The 20,028-nt window shown below is 42.1% G+C and overlaps 1 protein-coding gene across 1 annotated transcript in view; it reads right to left on the bottom strand.

Moving 5' to 3' along the window:
• Positions 1-1,512, bottom strand: part of NAV3 (neuron navigator 3) — a 248,514-nt gene extending 247,002 nt beyond the window's left edge. Inside the window, exons 1-2 of the mRNA XM_044988256.1 lie at positions 1,458-1,512; positions 892-944 (exon numbers count right to left, since the gene is read on the bottom strand). Of these exons, the coding sequence (XP_044844191.1) occupies positions 892-944; positions 1,458-1,509 (105 nt within the window). The 5' untranslated portion in view covers positions 1,510-1,512. The remainder of the gene's footprint in view (positions 1-891; positions 945-1,457) is intronic.
• Positions 1,513-20,028: the final 18,516 nt, after the last annotated feature.

The raw sequence follows: 20,028 nt of genomic DNA, 5'->3' as shown, positions 1-20,028 counted from the left end.
GTAGTTTGCTAATATGCAACCTCACCAAAAGACATATCCAAATCTTCTCACTCCCAAAGCCTTGCCTGCAGTGAATGTGTGTAAATTAGTCACACATTATTTGAATGAGAATAAGCAGCTACAATTCCTTGGAATTGGTCTAGTGGAGCAGTTCAAAGACAGCGCAGTGTTGATATCAAATGATTGCCGAAGATGAGAGGTGACGTAACTGAAAATCAGATTTTGTACCTGTCGTTTCCACAACCTGCTAATGAAGTTCTCTCCTATTAAGCCTGGAGTTTACTAACCAATCAAGACAACAAAAAATTAATAAGCCTCCATCTGATCATAGTCAATTAAGGCTAGTTGTCTGAGAGTATTAAACTGCCTTTAGCTGGATGCCGGTTATAGGTCAGAGAGCTATATGCCCCACATGCTATTTCTGAAAATACTGGAGTCAGTGCATTTAAATGGACTTCAGAGTGGACAAGCCAAAAGGCTATTTATATTCAAAAATAAATTGGCAAGGCCTGTATTTAAAACCAGCTGTCCAGACACAAAGGCTCCCCTTAACATTTATTGTGGGGTTTATTGCCTTTAAAACTGACGTTAAATGAAATTATCTGGATATTCAGGAGAAGAGCAGGTTTGTTACAACAGTTCACTGTTAACTGGGACTCAAGAAATTTTGTTGCTCAGCTAACTCAAGACCCTGAGATTGTCAGTTCACTTTGGTACAAACTAACACCAAACATATGCATAAAGGTATCAGGAAGATTAAAAGAGAATTAGTAGTTTATAGTAAACATGGGTTTGAGTATTCCACAGTTAAACAAAATAAATAATCATTAAAAAGCATCTTAACAAAGAGAAGAGATTCTAATATTTACTAAGAATTTATGTTATTCTTACCATTTGAGATTGGCTCCTGGGACAGCCATTGATATCTTCAACCTTTTCATTGGCTAAAGAAAAACAATAAAGTGAAAAAAAAACCACAAGAATAAATGGGGGGGGGACAACAGAAGAAGAATAGAAAAGGCAAAGCAATAAAGTGTGCAGGGGTTTGTTGACACAGAGCTCCCTTCTCAGTACAATACAGCCCTACAGTAACAACACTCTTGTTAGCAGCAGTTTCTTCCACATGCACAAATCAAGCAAAAGGGAAGTGCGAAGGAGGTTGCTGCTAATTCTTCAGCCCCTGCCAAATGACTGCTGACATGAAGTCTTCCAAAATTGTCTTTGCAGGGTCAGGATATAGTTTCAAGGCATCCCCAAAAGTATGAGCCACGCCAATTAACAAAATGCACACATGGGAGACATATGCTCGAATGCAGCATTCATTTCTGACAATTCAAAGTGTGTAAGAAACAGTTTGGGACATTTAAAGTATAGTTAAACAGCCACTTCCAAACAGCCTCACATAAACATACACACATACATATATATATTAATTAAGACAAGGAAAAAACACATACATTTCAGAGATATATGGACAAAGTCAGGATATATTATTTGGATTAATCTCATTGTTAAATACATCCAACTTAAGTTATATATTCTCTCCCCCCCTCTCCTCCCTCCTATGCAAGGAGTCAGCTCATGCTGCTTCTCTGAGCACAGGTCTTACCAATGATCTGGATGATTTCTGCTAGCAGAACTCCATCTGCAATGTCCTGTTGCAAATCCTTGATCAGCCGCTTGTGGCCAGATTTTGCTAGGTAGTGGTTAGCCCAGTCAGTGTAAATCTGCAGAGCACAGGAGAAGGAAGGAGGGAGAGAGGGGAAGAGAGAAAGACGACAATAAAAATTGTTAAGACAAATGTTGGCTTACATATGAGAACTAATCTGCATCACATTCCACTTTAAGAAGTCAGCACTAAAGGAAACTGTCTTAACATTATTTTAAAAAACACAGTCCTCCCCTCCTCTTGCCATTTTGTCTGTTATTTTAAACTTGAAATGATTCAGTTTGTTTCATGAGTGTTCAAACTCAGTGTGACCAAGAAAAAAAATTCCCCTTATGACTATCAAGGAAACTGCTGTCACAGATCAATCACTTCCACCATAAACACACCACCCTCCACTTGCATCTCTCTAAATTTACACACACACACACACACACACACACACACACACACACACACACACACACACACACACACACACACACACCAATCAATTTAAAATATCTGATTTTAAAGGAAATGGTAACAGAAATGTGTGTGTGTGTAATGGTTCACTGGGTTTGACATTCATAATACTGTATTTGAAAATGCTTCTGCTTTATTTTATGCAAATAATCACAACTTCCTGCTGTTCTGCGACAGTTCATTTGCTCTGTCGCCTATAGTTAAGCCTGCTGTAATGCGCACAGAAGAGAGTGAGAGCAACAAATGTACAGTAGTCATGTCACCGGAATTACAGCATGTAGTCTGAAAGTATATTGTGTCCATTCTTCATGAAAATGAAGGGTGGGGTGAATTTGACCAACCCATCTTATTCAACAACAGATACCACTTGACAGCACAAGGTTAAAAAATGCTAGCTGAAGGACATCCCAGAACAGAGCAAAGGGAGTGAGAAAGTGTGCGGATAGATACTGAAACAGAGTGCACAGCTACATGTACAGCAGTGGTCACCAACTAGTAGAGCGTGATTGATTGGTCGATCCCGGAGCCTCTGACAGTTGATTGTGATCTCCAGCTGCTAAAAGCCCAGGGACAGCAAGATTAAGGCCGTCTCCCTGCCCACCTTGGCCCCATGCCGCTCCTGGAAGTGGCCAGCATGCCCCTGAGGGCGCAGGGGTCTCCACACACTGCTCCTGCCTGCAAGCACCACCCCTGCAGGAACAGGCAGGAATGGGGAACTGCAGCCAAGGGAGCCTCAGGGGCAGTGCCTGCAGAGAGGGGCAGCAGACGCAGCCATGTGCTTCCCCCCCAGCCCGGGGCTGCAGGGGCGTGATGGCTGCTTCCGGGAGCAGCATGGGGCTGAGGCAGGCAGGAAGCCTGCCTTAGCCCCACTGCACCACCGACCAGGAGCCACCCAAGGTAAGTGCCACCCGACGGGAGCCCGCACTCCAACATCCAGCCCTGAGCCCCCTCCCAGAGCCAGCACCCCATACCCCCTCCTGCACCCCGAACCCTCTCCCGCACCACAACACTGTGCTGCAGCCTGGAGCCCCCTCCTGCACCCAAACTCCCTCCTAGAGACTGCACCCCATCCTGCACCCCAACTCCCTGCCCCAGCCCGGAGCCCCCTCCCACACTCCACACCCCTCAGTCCCAGCCCAGATCCCACACCCCCTCCTGCACCCCAACCCCCTGCCCCAGCCCAGTGATAGTGAGTGAGGGTGGAGGAGAGCAAGCAACAGAGGGATGGAGTGAGTGGGGTAGGACCTCGGGGAAGGGAGGGGTAGATCCTGAGTTGCACTTAAATTCAAAAGTGATCTTGTGCGTAAAAAGGTTGGAGACAACTGATGTACAGTATATACACACAGAGGGATCAGATTCACCAGTTGAAAGGAGGTGGAAATTACACCTCCATTTATCAGCAAGGACCACTGCATCTCAGAAAATACTATGAGTCTTTCTCACAGGAAGGGGTAGCTGTGGCTACCATTACAAGCTCAAAGGGAGTGCTGTGCAGAAGTGCTGAATCAGTGCCCCAGCAGCCTCTTCTCAGCCAACACTGCCTACCTCATGGGCTGCGTTGATTCCCTCTGCTCTCCACCCCGGCATATGGAAAGGTGTAATCACTTACTACTGCCATAGGATCCTCTGCTGGCAAAAGATATCACAGACTGTGTGGTAATTCTAGCCTTCACTATATACTATACACAATGACTTTTTAAAGTATTTCCATAAACAGTGATATTACCATTGGAAGAAAACATAGAAAACAATATATGTTTATGTTTAAGTATATGTTATACTTGCACATCTTCTTCCATCCAAGGATCTCAACTCACTTTATAAACATGCATTTATTTAACCACACAGAACCTGGGGAGCTAGGTTAAAAACAGAGGCACAGAGCAGATTAAAAACAGATTAAAAACAGATTAAAAACAGAGGCACAGAGCAGTTAACAACTTGCTCACATCACACAGGAAATCTGTGGCAGAAGCAGGAAGAGAATCTGAGGCTGGATCCCAGTTCTGTACCTTAACCACAAGATCAGCATTGTTGACACAATTACTGCGCCTCATCGTAAAGTACTGCACTTAGGGTGAAAGAGAGCGTTTCAAAGGCTTCTGGGAACTTTGGTTCCATGTCAGTTCTGTGAGTTCCTGGACACTTCATCACAAGGCTCCTCTCCACTTGGTAATAAGGAATGTCATAAAATACAGGATAACTTGCTTGATCTAATGTTTTTATTCTCAAGTACCTGAGGATATGTCAATAACTGGTTATCTTGACTACTGGAGAACTTAAAATAATTTCTCTGCATTACATTCTGGAAATGAAAGAGGGCCCTGCTTTCTCCCATTCCCAAAGAGCACTTCTGTAAGAGTGGCCACGCTAGATTTCCCCTCTTTACCCAGAAGATGACTTTGGACAGCACCTTGCATTTGTTAACTCTGATGTCGTCATCCACTGTTGTGATGCCCATTCACCTGGCTTAGCAGAGGAGGGAGATGAAAAGCAGTCCCATTAAAATGTTTTTAATCTCTCTAAAACAGCAGTTCTCAGATTGTGGGTCAGGACCCCAAAGTGGGTTGCGACCCCATTGTAATAGGGTTCATGGGGCTGGCATTAGACTTGCTGGGGCCCAGGACTGAAGTCTGAGCCCCACCGCCTGGGCCCGAAGCCAAAGCCCTGGGTGGTGAAGCTCTGGCTTTGGCCTCCCTCCTGGGCTCATGTAGTAATTTTTTTGTTGTCAGAAGGGGATCACGGTGCAAAGAAGTCTGAGAACCCCTGCTCTAAAACATTTCTAAAGACGTGTTTCTTTAGCATATGTGGCCTATACAGAATGCGTGGTTATAAGAAGTGCTCTAAAGATTGCATTACAACTTATGTGGAACACCTTGAATTCATGATAATAAAACCTGTATATCAAATGTACATCAGCATGCATTGTCTACTACCGGGATTTCAACTTTGAGAGAGATTACTTGAAAGAATTTAAGAGAGCCAGTCTCTGAACTATTACTATAGTATACTATAATCTGAACTATTTTCTCTACTCCAATGAAATTGACCCACTGAACCACATGTAATTTAATATCTGATCCAATTACATTGGGTTAGTTTCATATTACAAATTTAAAAAAAAAACAAAAAAAAAACTTTGTCAAGCATTTCCTTCTTCATGCTGCACACCCAGACATAATCAGCTATACCAACCCCAAGTCTGACAACAACTCAAATGATCCCTCTCACGAAACAGCTGCTGTTTTCTATCTAATATCCAAAGAATGGACAGTGTCCTGCAAACAAGCAAAACACCCCAACAGTTTCCCTTTTTCCAATATTTTAACACGTCAAAGAAAAAGTTACAAAGCCACCAATATTGAAAGATATTTATCCTGTAAATCAGCATTTTTCAAAACAACGTCAATGGACCACACCTCAGCAGTGATACACCCAGGAGATCCTTCACCTACAAAATGGTCCAAAAATGAAAAGGTTAAACTGTTGTTGATATAAATAAAATATCAACCAGCTGGAGTGGAATATACGGTTTCAGTTCCTCTTTTTCTGCAGGGATCACCACCCTCTTATCTGCCTTGCCCTCCTTCCCTTCCCCCACCCCTGGTAAGAGAATGCACATCTCATTCAGTCCATTCTTTCAGGGATCCAACTGCTCACAAGTTAGTTGTAAAAAATGAGAAGCATGTATGTCAGAGATATGGAACTGTAAGAATGTTCTCATGCTGATGTGCTGTTTCTTTTACACCAAACTCTCTGAAGAAAATGGCATGTGAAATAGAGAAGCAGGCCTTCATAGTTCACGATTATCAGAATACCTGAAGGGCTGATAATTATCTATCTTTAAAAAGATTCCTTGAGTGTAAACACAAAATGCCCCCACACAATTTGATAGAACAACCTCACATCCAACACATGCAGGATGGAGAAGACATGCAGAGATGATGATACAAGTCAATGGTTCCATCTGCTTTTTATTAGGACCCTAATAGTGTGACGTGATGAGCACCTTCAAGTGGGAGCTGAGGACTGTGACACAGACGTATCCAGGCAGGTATATTTTCTCTGCATCGAACCATCTTCTTAATATTTAACCAAAGGGGTTATGTGTATTTTCTGCTAAAAGCTAAGAACTAGTTGATTGTCATGGTTATTGTGAGATACTTGTATGGGAAATACCTTAGGAGATATGTAAAATGTAGATGAGAGGTTCTCAAACTGTGGTCTGAGCTACATTCAGGTGGTCCGAGGATAGTTCCCTCTAAGATGCGCAGCTGGGCAGCCACATACGAGAGAATGAAGGGCCACCCACCTAATTAGTGGAGACATGCAGGCGTGGCTCCACTAATTAGGTGCCTGGACCCCGGAGAAGATGCACATGTAAGATGTCTTGTGGGGAATAGGGAGTAGGTGGGAGGGGGCAGTGGGGTGAGAAGAGGAGGTGGAGGGAATTTGGGATGTGCAGGGCTGCAGCAGCCAGAGAAAGAGGCGACTTTCCCCAGCTCCACGGTTGTGGCTGCCGGGGAAAAACAGCCCTCTTCCCCAGCCTCAGCATTGTGGCTGCTGTGGTGGGGGGAGAGACCCTCCTCCTTCCCAGCCCCAGCTTGGGGGCTGCCACAGTGGGGCAGAGAGGGAGAGACCCCCTTCTCAGCCCCAGCTCAGGGGCTGCTGCGGCCGGGGGAGAGAGGGCACATCCATTGCATTATAAAGGTAAGACTACTGATATTAAAATATGAGTTGTGTGCTTTTATTTGTAAAACAAAAAACGTTAATTATTATTAATTTTTTTATATATAGTGCTTTTATCCAAAGTGCTTTGCAATAGTTAGCTAACGGTACACACAACATTTGGAAAGATCATTAAGTGGTCCACCGAGAACCTCAGCAATTTTCAAGTGGTCGGCGAAAAAAAGTTTGAGAACCACTCGTAAATTATTAGGTTGCAAAAGTGTTAAAATGAAACTTCTCACCTGAGGTAAGGTGGGGTCTCAAGGCTAACTCAATCAACATTGAGAACAACTGGACATTTGCAGAGACAGCACTTTGCTTGCTGTCTGGACCATGTGGAAATGAGCACTGACAAAAACTAACAAGCCCCTGAAGAGCTCTCTAAAGAGGGGAGCCCCTGGGTTCAGAGACAATAGCCTGCAACTGTATCAGAGCAGAAGAAATGGTGCAAGTTGTTATCCACTAAAGAGGAAAAAGGTGGATCCCAGCTTTCTAAACTTAACAGGCACTGCAAGAATTGTCCATTGGGTGAGAAATACCTTATCAGACAGGAAAGTAACTTGTTAATGTTTATAGGCTATCGATTGTATTTCATGGTGGTTTTTTTACTGTAACTTTATGTTTCCAAATCCTTTCACTTGCTTTTATCTGAATCTCTATCTCAAACTCTGTTAAATAAACTTCAATCTGGTTTTGTTACAGACACACCTAAGTGTCCCGCTAAGAGTGTTGAAGTGAGGTGAAAGTAGTGAATTGGGTGCTCTGCTTCCATAGAGCGGTGTACATTGCGGGTTTCCAGAAGATAAGGGACTGGCACTCAAATATAACAAAGTGGGGTGTAATTCACTAGCCTGCAGGAGGAAAGAGCAGGGCACCTGGAGCTTGAAGCAGAGTGCTTGTGTTGCCAGCAGCCAATGACTGGGGAGCACGTCCCCTGGTGGGCCCAGATAAGGCTCCATCTCACAGTGGTCACATGGTGCTAATTCACCCTGGACACCTCATGTGACCTCCGAAAGTGTCACAAGGATACTCACCATCTTGCAGGATCTGGCACTAGACCATGTCATCTTGCATTATTTGTTCAATTATGCTTACAAAAATCTTTTTCTCCTAGAAGTCTTTAAATTGATGGACATGCTGCTTCAAACACAGTGCAAGTCTAAGAAAAAAAAAACCCACACACCACAGTGAGTCACTGCTATGCTTCCTCCCGGAGCCATCACTTATTTTACTAATGCAGTCTTATTACTGCTTGTTGGAATGAACTACTGACTTACTCATTTCCTTGACAATGAGTTTCCTCTCTTGCCACTGTTCTTTACATACACGTCTGACAGAAGACTATTCAACTTCGACATTAGGCTTGAACAGTTAACAATGTTAACAGGGAGTCTGTGTTATCTGTGCCATAGAAGGCCAGTCTCAACAACATGATAACAGAAAAGAACAAATTCTATATCTGTGTGGTCCCAGTGTCTGTGATGATTTAACCACTTGCAATGCTGAAACAGAGCAATTTGAACTAAGGCCTGGGCCTTTTCAAGTTACATTGGTTTCCCCTAGCATTCTTGAACTGCTTGTCATTCTGTCATTCAAGAGCCGCGGAAATTAAACAATCTTTGATATCCAAATATAGTTCCGAACTTCATTTTGATACTTCGCACATTGCTGTGAGGGATACAGTAGATGCACTTGGCAGAATCTGTAGTGAAACAAAGTGCTTTAGAATACTGCAGTTTAAGGAAATGAATAAGGGGGAAATTCTGATATGCTGTTACCTTTCTTTCTTGGGGTGAGGGGGAGCGCTTTAATCATAAATCATTGGTTCTCTAGCATACCCACTCCAAAATTAATCTGGGTTGCTGAATGTTGTGCATATCTGAGGGAGCTGTGTGTGGAATACAGGAGAAATGTCAAATTGATTTCACATCTGTTGTCAGCTAAAATGAAGTAGTAATTCATCGCAGTTCTGTAGCACCCACCATGCGAGGATCTCAGTGTGCTATACAGGCATTCATAAATTTAGCCTTAGTATCCTTGTGAGATAGTTAAACATAATGAATCTCTTTTTAGGGGTGGGGAAACTGAGACATGGAGCAATTTAAGTGAATCTCTCGAGGCTGAACAGAGCTGGGAACATAACCCAGATACACTAATTCCCAATTCTGTGCTTTAATCACTTTGTGTAAAAGCTCATATATTAGACCGTCTTATAAACAAACACTGGGAAAATCCATATCCTATGGGTTAAGGATCCATCTGCAGTTTTTGTTTGCTTTCTATAGAACAGAAGGTTTCAGGTTTTAAAAGGGGTCTTTTAAAAAGCTTTTGCTATTGAGAAGACATCCTTCCTTCCATAAGTTAGTCTATTGTACTGTCACTTCATTATGCCAATGTTGCTCAGTGAAAAAAGAGCTGTAGCCAACTGTTACAAACAGCAAGGAGATATTAGACACCTTCTCCAGTCATTGAAGTTGGCAGCCTATAAGAGTCTGAAGAAACAGACACTTTCTCTAGCTGCCAAAATATATACCAACCTGGCATTCTGTCATTGACTCTGGTTAATTATTGCCCTCTCCACAATCCCGTGAAGTCCCACTCACAAAGGTCTAGACACACATTTTTAATATGTAAGTTAGAAAGGGACAGTGGGGTAAACTGTAATCCCACTTCTGTCATAGCACCCTCACCCCCTTCCTATTTACTTTAGCTTCCCAGAACCAGTTAAATGCTACTGAAGTAAAGTCATATTTTTTCAAACCCTTTATTGCATTTTGCCATGCCTGGACCTTACAACTATTTTCAAACCTGTTTAAACAGGCAATATATAAACTGGGCCACAGTCTAGAGCACTATGTTTCCCTGATACCTGATCAGTAACTGCCACCCACTCCCCCCATCCAGATATAGAGCATTTAGCATCTGCTATAAAAAATAGTTGCATTTTGAATAGCATGAAAGAACTGAAACACTGTCTCAACGCCCATCATATCCTTCCCTACCACAGCCGTCCCCCCACCTACACAAAGCATCTGTACTACACTATTTTTAACAGCCTGTTTCCTAGCTGAACTTGCCTATATTTACCCACAGAATACGGCATGGCCAGCAGCAAGTTCTGGCCTATCAATGTGACTCGACTTAGAAAGGACGTCTATGGAAAGACTGAACAGGGCCTTTTGTGTACATTGAATACTTAGGATGTCTATTGAAGCAGCCAACAATTTTAGCAATGTTTGTAGTGATGCATCTTGTGCAGTGGGCACTTCTGTGTTAGGAACATGACTGAGACCAACAAGTTCTTTTTCATGGGCCAGACAAGACTTTCAATAAGAAACGACTTTCAGGGCCTGATTCTGGACTGCTTAGTGAAAAAACAGAGTGGGGGTGGCCATCAGGGTCCAGACACCCCAAGAGGAGAGCAAAAGTTTTAAACTCCCAAAATAAGTAGTTCAACCAACTGATTGCATACTATGTCATTGTACTATAAAATATGTCTAGTAAGGTCTCTTACGAAAGCTTGTAATGTTCTGAATTTGATGGCCATGAGCTGGCCCTCTTTATAGACCATGGTTATGCATTTATATATTTGTGTGTATAGAAAACTGTGCTCATAAACTTCAGTTACACCTCACAGCAGGTGAACCATTGGGCAGGGAGGGGCTCCTCCCACATCTGTTGTTTTCATGAACAGCTACAAGTTCATTCATTGCCCAGCCAAGGAAAGGACCATGGTGGACCATTAGAGTTATTGAAAAGACACTGAGACAACTCAAAATTGAAAGCACATCCAGGCTGCAAACATCAAATCCAGAGGGAATTTCCCCCTCTAATTAACCATGAGTCACTGTGGAATGAAGGGGGAGGGGAAGTAAAGGCCTTTAAAAGCAGGCTTGGAACTGAGGTTTTTTTTATCTAGAACCTGGGGGCCTGCTTCTAGGAAGGAGATGGTCTGTGAACACTGGATCACTCCCTACAGCTAGGGGGTACAGGAAAGTGTTTTAAGGCAACAGGTAACTTGTCTTAGAAAAGCGATTTTATCTAATAGGAAGTGTAAAGCCTGAGGTTGCATTATTACATTTATTTTCTGTGTAACTTGAGTGTGTTTGCTTTCCCTTAGGATTTCATCTCTGAATCTGTCGTTCTATTATATAAACTTTTTTATTTTCATCCCAAGCCAGTCTCTGGTGTACAAACTGCGTGAAGCGTATGTGCCCATGTAAGCTGGTATCTAGGGGTCTGGTTTCATGCCTTCAGTGGTGACCAGAGGAGAATGGTCTGAGGATCTGGTAATTAAGAATTCAGGAAGAACATCTTTGGGGAGACGCGGGACCAGAAGGGCTGTTGTGTCACCCTGCAAGGCGTAACTAGGCTGATGAGAGCCAAGATCAGACCTGATACTTGTGGGTAGGCTACTGGTATCAGGGAATTGAAGCATAGGTGCACAGCACAAATGCCCCTGTAGTTAAAGGGCAGGTGGTGACAGATCCCCTTACTGGTCTGGGTGGTCCCCAAAACATCACAGAGGGCAAAGGTAACTTTATATTACCTTAGTGCCTCACCACATTCTGGTGCCATCCAGTGCCCTGCTCAACACTCGGAATAAGCAAGAGCAGCCTCACAGATGCCCTAAAATATGCCTGGCTGCCCACAAGGGCCTATTGCAATAGCCAAGAACAGCTGGGTTGCAGTGGTGTTCTGGCCATGCTCCCTCTGTCAGGGGCTGTGAGGGTGTTGTGTAGACCAGGCTATGCTGGCTATTTGTTGTTCAGGTTACTCCCTACTCAGAGGAATTCTCCAGTAAGCAGATCTACAGCCTTTACAGCCCCTTCGTGGCACACTAGAGGGCACCAGAGAACCAGGCCCGGAGTCTCTGCCAGTATGGACTGGATTTGAATCAGTGACCTACAAGTCAAAACCTCTGATCTCAGACACAATCCGCATATTGTTTAGTCTTCCAACAGTTACAGTTTAAGTAGAATAGTTAAGCACGTCAACCTGCTAAATTACTTAACCCTTGTGCTAAGCTAACGGTGCCAAGTTTTTACTTCAGCTAATCGTTAAAGCTAAAATTAGTGTGGGTCTCCAACGGTTTATTTTTCTCTTTAAAGAAAAACTTTCAGAGACAAAAACTGGAATATCAAATTTAATGAGACTAAAAATGTTAAAAGACTGAGCTCAACCAAGCACAGAATGGAAGGAAGGCTCCTGCTGTGCTGAAAATCAATACTGTAAAATGCTGTAAATCAAATGCATCCCAGGTGGATGGCAGCATCCTGTCAATTGCAGGCAGCAAAAGCTGCCTGTAGTAAGCATGTTATTTTTAAATATTGCTTTCTCTTCCATCTCTCCATCTGGCTTTCCGTATGATCATTAAGAAAACAAAAAGTTCTTTGGGACATTATGTGAATCGTGTGAGAGGGGAAAATATTAAGATGATTAAACTATAAATCCAGAAAATGAAAATAGACTGATCTAAATTATAGGCAAAATGGAAGCCAATGCTTTTCATTTAACAAAATAGTCAGTAAATTATAACCTGTAATTTAGGTTTCTGAATCCCAGTTGAGCAAATGAGGACAATTACTTGTTAATGAATAGAAACTATCTAACGAGCAAAATAATTGAAACATCAGGATCTTTGACGTTTGGTTCTACTTTGTAAGTAGTAGTGTGCATTTATTAACAACCTTCACCAATCACAGTTAAGCAAAAAAGCAGCAGCAACCTGCCATAAAGCAGCCATTGGCAGTCTCTGGAATATGTATCTAACCCTTCTTCGGTTGATATACATTTCCAGGTACAATTTCAGTCGGTGAATCCAATCGTTCCAATAACTTTTGGGGTGACTTACTGCTTTCCCTTTCTTCACATTTCATACCAAATCCTGGCTTACCTTTAGATGACCACAAGTGCTAGGGACCAATATACACCATTGGTATCCAAGACTTTCCAAGCTTTACCCCTCAGTCAGATGAAAGACAAGAAAATTGGCAGTGTGTGTGTGTGTGTAGGGATTGGTATCTGGTAAACATAACAGGTAATGTATTCTAGGTCCCATGCAGTAGCTGCACAGTGCCACAGGAAGGAGCTAGATAATCACATTGTAGCTGCAAAACAATCAAGCAGACATCTGCTGCTCTACAGACCTGTATTACAGCAGTGATGACACCACGAGACTATTAATAGTAGCACTGAGCCTTCAGAAGTAACAAGGAGGTAACACTAGTTATCACATACAGAGATTCCTAAAACAATTTTAGTCCTGGAGATTTCGCATTTTAAATACACCAGATTTTGTCTTTAGATCTCAGTTCAGGTTCAGCATTCCTTGTAAATATTAGACCTTCAAATTACCTTCCAACAATCATTTAATGAAATTGCAATAAAAACAGAATGTATGTTTGCATTCATATATAAAACGGATTGAAATTTGATTTTGATTCAGCTGCATCCTCACAATGCATTTCACTACAATGTGGACGCCTGGGGTTTCCTGTAGGGCATAGGTGGGTGCCACTAGAGATACTGCTCAGCCTCCAGGGCGGAGGAAGAGGCTGGAGGGGGCAAAGTGGTTGATGGAGAAGCACACTAGCTGCATTGCATATTGTAGCATAAATTAACCACAAATTAACCATTATAGAGTCTTCCCTAAGGCATTATGACCCAGATTTTTATGGCTGTTCAGGTATTGCGGGGCTCAGTGTTGGTTTAGGAGCCTAAATTTCATTTTCAAAAGGGATTTAGGCACACAGGAGTCTGTATTCCATTGACAGTCTATGGGATTTAGGCTCTTAACTGCCTAATCCCCTTTTGAAAATGAAATTTAGTCTCCTAAATCTGTTAGGCGTTGCAACAGTGAGAGCTGCAATGCTTAAATACTTGCAAAAATCTGGGCCTATAACAACAAAGGGGAAAGTGACACAACAGAGTCAAACCAGGGGTAATAGAGTGATGAGAAAATAATCTGATTGAAAGGAATGGGATGAAACTGAAGCACGCACGCGCACGCACATACACATGTGTGTGATATTCTTTCGTTATAAAAAATGTCCATTATTAGTGCTAAGGGAGTTAGTGTTAGTTCTGTGCTGTGCACTGCCAAATAGATCTCCTCCCCCACAGGCTGGGAAACAGAGCTGGGAGGGCAGGGAGAAGAAGGTGATCTGGGAAGGAGCAGCGTTGCCATTGCCAGCCCAGAGGAGGAGGTGTGCAGCAAAAGGCACAGACAATAGCTCTCTAGGTGTCCTCCAGTGGGGCAGCAAAGGCTGGCTCAGGCTGCTGTACTGAAGTTCTTGCTTCATGCCTCTGGGATGGTGAAACTGGAGCATGGGATGCCCTTCCCCGTCCTGCTCCGACACTAATGGAGGCAGTAGCCATGGTTGGCTCTGGCTGCCGTGCTGGAGCTCCTGCTCTCCTTCTGTCACTACATATGTGCCACCATACATTCTGAACATCCATAGGGCCAGTCCATACAATGTTTAGAGCTCCAACACTAATGCAAGAATGGGAAGGAACAGAGTAGATAAATCTTTTGCTAATAAAAATTAGTGATAATCACTTTTGGGATGAATGAAATAATCTAACTGGTCTTTACAGCATTTATTCTAACCTTGCATTACTCTCTTGTTCCAATCTCTGAAACATCTGTGTCCTGTCATGGCTGGGATAAGTTCCATATCTAGTCTCTTATATTCTCTTTAATAAATCCACAACAGGCAGAGTTAAGACTCATGCAAAGGGTAAACAGAACTGCATTTACATAGGCTTTCCTTTGGGTCACAAAATATTTCTGATGCATGTAAGAATAAGTGGAGTAAAATAATCCACAAACTCAAACGAGACAAGTGATTGTGAAGTGATTTGCAAATTAAAAACACCCTCCTCTCTTCAATGTCCTTTCTATTCAGAAGCATCAAGCCACTCTGCCTCAACCAGGCCATGACTGGGAGTAGAGGGCACTAACATCAGACAAACCACAGCAGTGCCATAGAGAACTGAAACTAGGAGGCTTTTTGGTGAAACTTTTATGGCAAAACTTATTTACTAGACAGTAGTAAATAAGGCTGAAACCAGTGTCCAGAATAAAGTCTTTTTTTGTTTTTTGACCCCACACTCTTGAAAAACTGGTTTGGTCTGAAAATTGTGAGACTTTGATGGCTTTTGCAGTGTGCCTGTAATGTCATCATGTTCAAGCTATTTCAGCTTAAGGGAAAGAGCAAGTTCTAGAGTCTAGAACATCTTTCCAGCAGTCTCCTGTCATACATAAAGAGAGGAAACTTGCTCAAGCACCTTCACTGACCACAGCTCTGGCAGTTCATCCCATGGAGAGAAGCAGTGTCTCGAGCAGACAGGTCTTTAGGTTATTATGAACTGGTGATAGCCTCTCCATATTTAAAGTTCCAACTATTTTCTAATCAGAAAGCTGATTTGATCACCCTTGTAACACTAATCTAAACCACATACATAGCATATTTTCTTGTATTACGTGCTATTATACAACTGTAAAAAGGACTTATTTTGTAAAACAATGTCAGAATTACTATACATGATTTGTAAATCAGAAATCGGACTCAGTGGTACAGTGGAGCAGGACTAAGTTGTGCCATTGCCTGGCATCTTTTGAGGACATTGATTAAGATCCCAATCAACTCAAGCATGAAAATTCTATCTAAATCTCCTACACTAAGAAACTGTAGCAATAAGCTAACCACTTCAGATAAAATAAGAAAAATCCTAAAATTTCAATCAAAGCTTGAAGAAGAGAATATGCACTCAACTTGCTTTGGGGTTTAGTTAACTTTTTCACCCACTGTTGTTCTCTCATTTTTTTGGCCCATCAACATTTCCTAGTTGCAGCCAACATATCACAACAATATAAAATTAACATGGCTCACATTAAATGGTTTTATAACTGACAGGTCTCAAAATTTAATTGTAAAAGAGGAATCATCATCATCGAGCGGGTGTGTTTCTGGAGGGGTCCCTCACAGACTGGTTCTTGACCTTATGTTATTAAATATGTTTATCAATGACCTACAACCCCTCCCCTCCCCAAATTACCACTGATAAAGTTTGCAGATGACACATAGATTGGGGGAGTGGTAAATAAGAAGAGGACCTCTCACTAACACAGAGTGCTCCAGATCACTTCATAAACGGAGCACAAGCAATCTATGTTTTAATATGACTGTGATGGGGCAGCCCCGCCCCACACTAGCCCCAGCAGCGTAAGACCAGAGGAAGTCCCACCCCACTTGTACTGGGCATGCTCCAAGTGTTCTGGGAGTATAAAAGGAGGGAACTCAGCTCAGTCTGGGCTGGTGGCCGCAGGGGAAGGACCTACCTGGGAAGCTCCTATGGAGAACTAGTCACCTCCCTTGAACTAACTGGGACCTGAAGCTTCCCCTGGCCCGCACGAAGCCCGGCTGCGGGTGGAGCCTGAGGAGGCAATGGACCTGGAAGACCGCAGAGAACCCGGAGATTCATGGGAGACCCCAATTCTCATCTTGGTAGGAAGCAACCCGGGGGGGGTGACGGACTGGTACCTTGCCTCCGGTAAGCCTCAGCATGTTTTGGTAGGACCCCCCCCCTGCCCCCGCTGAATCCATGGCAAGGTCCTACGGCGTTGTTAAAGGCAATTCCATGGACTCTGGCCACTAGGCCGTGTTACCCCATACCCAGGGGCAATTCCATGGACTCTGGCCACTAGGCCGTATTGCCCTGCGACGAGGGGCGTGAATCCTCACAATGACCAAATGTAAAGTTATACATCTAGGAACAAAGAATGCTGGTCATACTTATAGGATGGTGGGCCCTATCACAGGAAGCAGTGACTCTGAAAAAGACTTGGGAGTCACAGTGGAAAATCATCTGAATATGAGATACCAGTGCAAGGCAGTGGCTGAAAGGGCTAATGCAATCCTTGGATACATATACAGGAGGATATCAAGTAGAAGTAGGGAGGTTATATTACCTCTATATTTAGTACCAGTGTGACCGTTACTGGTATACTTTGTCCTGTTCTGATGTCCACAATTCAAGAAGGATGTTCATGTTTCGGACAGGGTTTAGAGAAGAGCCATGAGAACAATTAAAGAATTGGAAAACATGCCTCACAGTGAGAAACTGAACAAGCTCAATCTATTTGGCTAAACAAAGAGAAGGTTAAGGGGTGATTTGATCACAGTTTATAAGTACCTACATGGGGAAACAAATATTTAATAATAGGCGTGTCAAGCCAACAGACAAAGGTATAACTAGATCCAATGGCAATAAGTTGAAACAAGACAAATTTAGACTGGAAATAAGGCACACATGTTTAACAGTGAGGACAATTTATCACTAGAACATTTTACCAAGGGTTATGATGGATTCTCCATGACTAACCATTTTAAAATCAGGATTGGATCTGTTTATAAAAGAGATGCTTCTGGTTCAAACAGGAATTAAGGTAGGGAGGTTCTATGGCTTGTTTTATATAGAAGGTTAGCCCTGATGGTCAAAGTTGCCCCTTTGGACCTTAAATCTATGAATCTATTAAATCAGACCAAAAGGGTCAAAATCTGGGCCATTAGCACACTGCCTTAGTTTCTCTGCATGGACAATATTGTAAAGTGCTCTGGGAACTACTCTAACTGCGTGCAAGCAATATCCTATCGTTTTCCAGAAACAAAATTAGAGGTCAAGTTGAGGCTCCTTAAAAATATCTGGATCTCAGTGATGACCTCTATGGTAGAATGTTGACATCACTGGGTTTTGGCTCAGACACTGGGGCCTCCCATCCCATGTCATGTATCAAGCAAACACTGGATGCACTTTTTCCCCATATTTCAGCAACCATTATGCGAAAGACACACTGTGATATAAATGTGTGCTTGTGGTAGTAATCATACATCATAAGCAAACAAGAAGTGTCATGAGATGATGTCCCTTAAAAATAAGTTTTGTCCTTTATTATTCATACAGTTGTCCTTTCTCTCCTTTAAAAATAGAAGTCTATTCTTGTTAAGGTGCATTCAGTGAATCATCCTATCAGTGACAGAACTTTAAGCAAGTGTGTTCTGAAGGAATATTTTGAAATCATATAGAGACCCAATATATTTTTATTTCTCTTTTACCAAATTTCGGAAACTACAAGCAGGAGGGGAAGCAGAAGATGGAAATTCCAAGTCAAGCTGCACCCAGAGAATGCTTTGAAACAGTTGAATATACAACGTTGTTCTCTGCTTTCCCTTTCCAGGTAGTGTATATTTACCGTCATATTCAATGTGAATATCTCCATTAATATGCTGTTTTATGTTAATACAGTATCAATAATGTCTGCCTCACAATTATTCCTGAGCCACAGTAACAGGATTCTCAGCTGAAAGCTCCATGATAGAATCTGCTGAAGCATTTAAGATTCATCTGTGTCTCTTTAACGAAGAATGAAAAAAGATGTTCTGTACACTAAAAGAAAGTGGGTGATCTGCTTCTTCAGTCTGTGGTTTTTTTAATAAAACAAACCCAGATTCAGTCAGATAACTCTTAAGTGAGTCTCTCAAAATATTATGCATCTATGTATTGTGCATGTGAAAGTACTAAATTTCCCTCAATTGGGTTACATCTTATAAATCCATAGGCATATGCACTCAAAAATGGATATTTATACAACACGACAGGAAAAGCATGCTGGTAACACGACTCCAGTACAGATGGACGTCAAACAGTAAGCAAGTAAAACACACATGCATATAGGATATGATTTAATTTGTGCCCCAAAGGGATGCTTTGTGAAACATCTGAAATAAAGTGTTGCTGTAAAATACCTACTATAGCATATGGAAAATAAAGTGGCTTGTGCTGTAACCCATTAAAAATATTAGTACATCCTAAAAATGGTACATATAATGTTCACAATGATCAGTCATACTTAATGATACAAAACAGTCCTGTAAACAATCATCAAAAAACAGGATATTTTAATTATTTGCGGTGGCACGCTCCCAATTCCAATCACACAGCAACCGCAACGACACACAGGGCACATGGCAATAACTGCATAATCAGTGTTGCAATAAAGTTTGGCACACAACCATCCACAAAGAAAGGCACCCTTCTCTTTTTAGCAGATATAAAGCAGAGGATATTTAATTACCATAGAGGCATGTGTAAATACAAGTCATTTTGTTCCACTGAAGACAAACTTGCATTCTTAATAAAGCAGATGATTGTTAATTTATTGTGCATTTTAGTTGGTTGTGAGAGGTTTACAGATGTGCTTCAGCCATTGCTATGTAAAAGGTTCTTTTTTAAAATTACAGAGAAAATTGGAGGGATTCCTTAGTTTGATGTTATAAAGAAATGAGGACTCAACAAGTAGGACAACACTCGAGAAAATTTCTTACCTTCGATATTAAATTTGAAGATACAGAAAAAATAAAGTCTTACTACCTAGACATTTTAGATATACATGCTCCAGCAGACTAATTCAGTATGAACAGAGTTAGTGAAGAAGTTAGCAGATAAATGAATAGCAAATATATGACTTTCTGTACTTTGACTAAGGAAAGTAGACAACTTTGGCTTAGCTTGCATACGTTGTGTGGATCTAGATTGGGTTGAACTGAACAAGTTCTCCATTGCATGCATACTTCATGGCCAGCAGCAGCAAGCTGAGGTGGCTGTTCTGTGTTAGCCAGTGAACTTTATTCCAGGGTTGTCCTTTTTATAATTCTCTATTGGGACCACAGAAGGAGAATGAGCATGGTGGTCTGCCTTACTAATAATAATTCAATTAAAAAAAACAAAAAAAACCAAGAAATACCTGACAGAGCTTTGAGAACTAGGGTGTCATCCATCACAACCCTTGAACATTTTTTCTCTGACTCTTCTATATTTGGTAGGGGTATGAAACCTTATTGAGAACTTCACAGAAATATCAACAGCAGTGAGGGGAAGGGCTAAGCTTAGAACTCATGGTCTCCTTTTGCCCAACCTCATGGACACTCGTCTAGGCTGCCGCTCACCTTGAATTTAGCCCTTTGACTTTTAAAAATGACAAGTGTCTTTCTGTAAAGTTGACATATCACTCCATAATGGGAAAATTCATGAAGTATCACACTGCAGTGCAGGCTATGTGTGTGACAGACCACATAATCACACTCTGTGTAATTAATATAGAATCA

Source organism: Mauremys mutica, chromosome 1 (assembly GCF_020497125.1).
Source record: "Mauremys mutica isolate MM-2020 ecotype Southern chromosome 1, ASM2049712v1, whole genome shotgun sequence".
Taxonomy (NCBI): domain Eukaryota; kingdom Metazoa; phylum Chordata; order Testudines; family Geoemydidae; genus Mauremys; species Mauremys mutica.
This window is presented reverse-complemented; position numbering and strand designations above follow the sequence as displayed.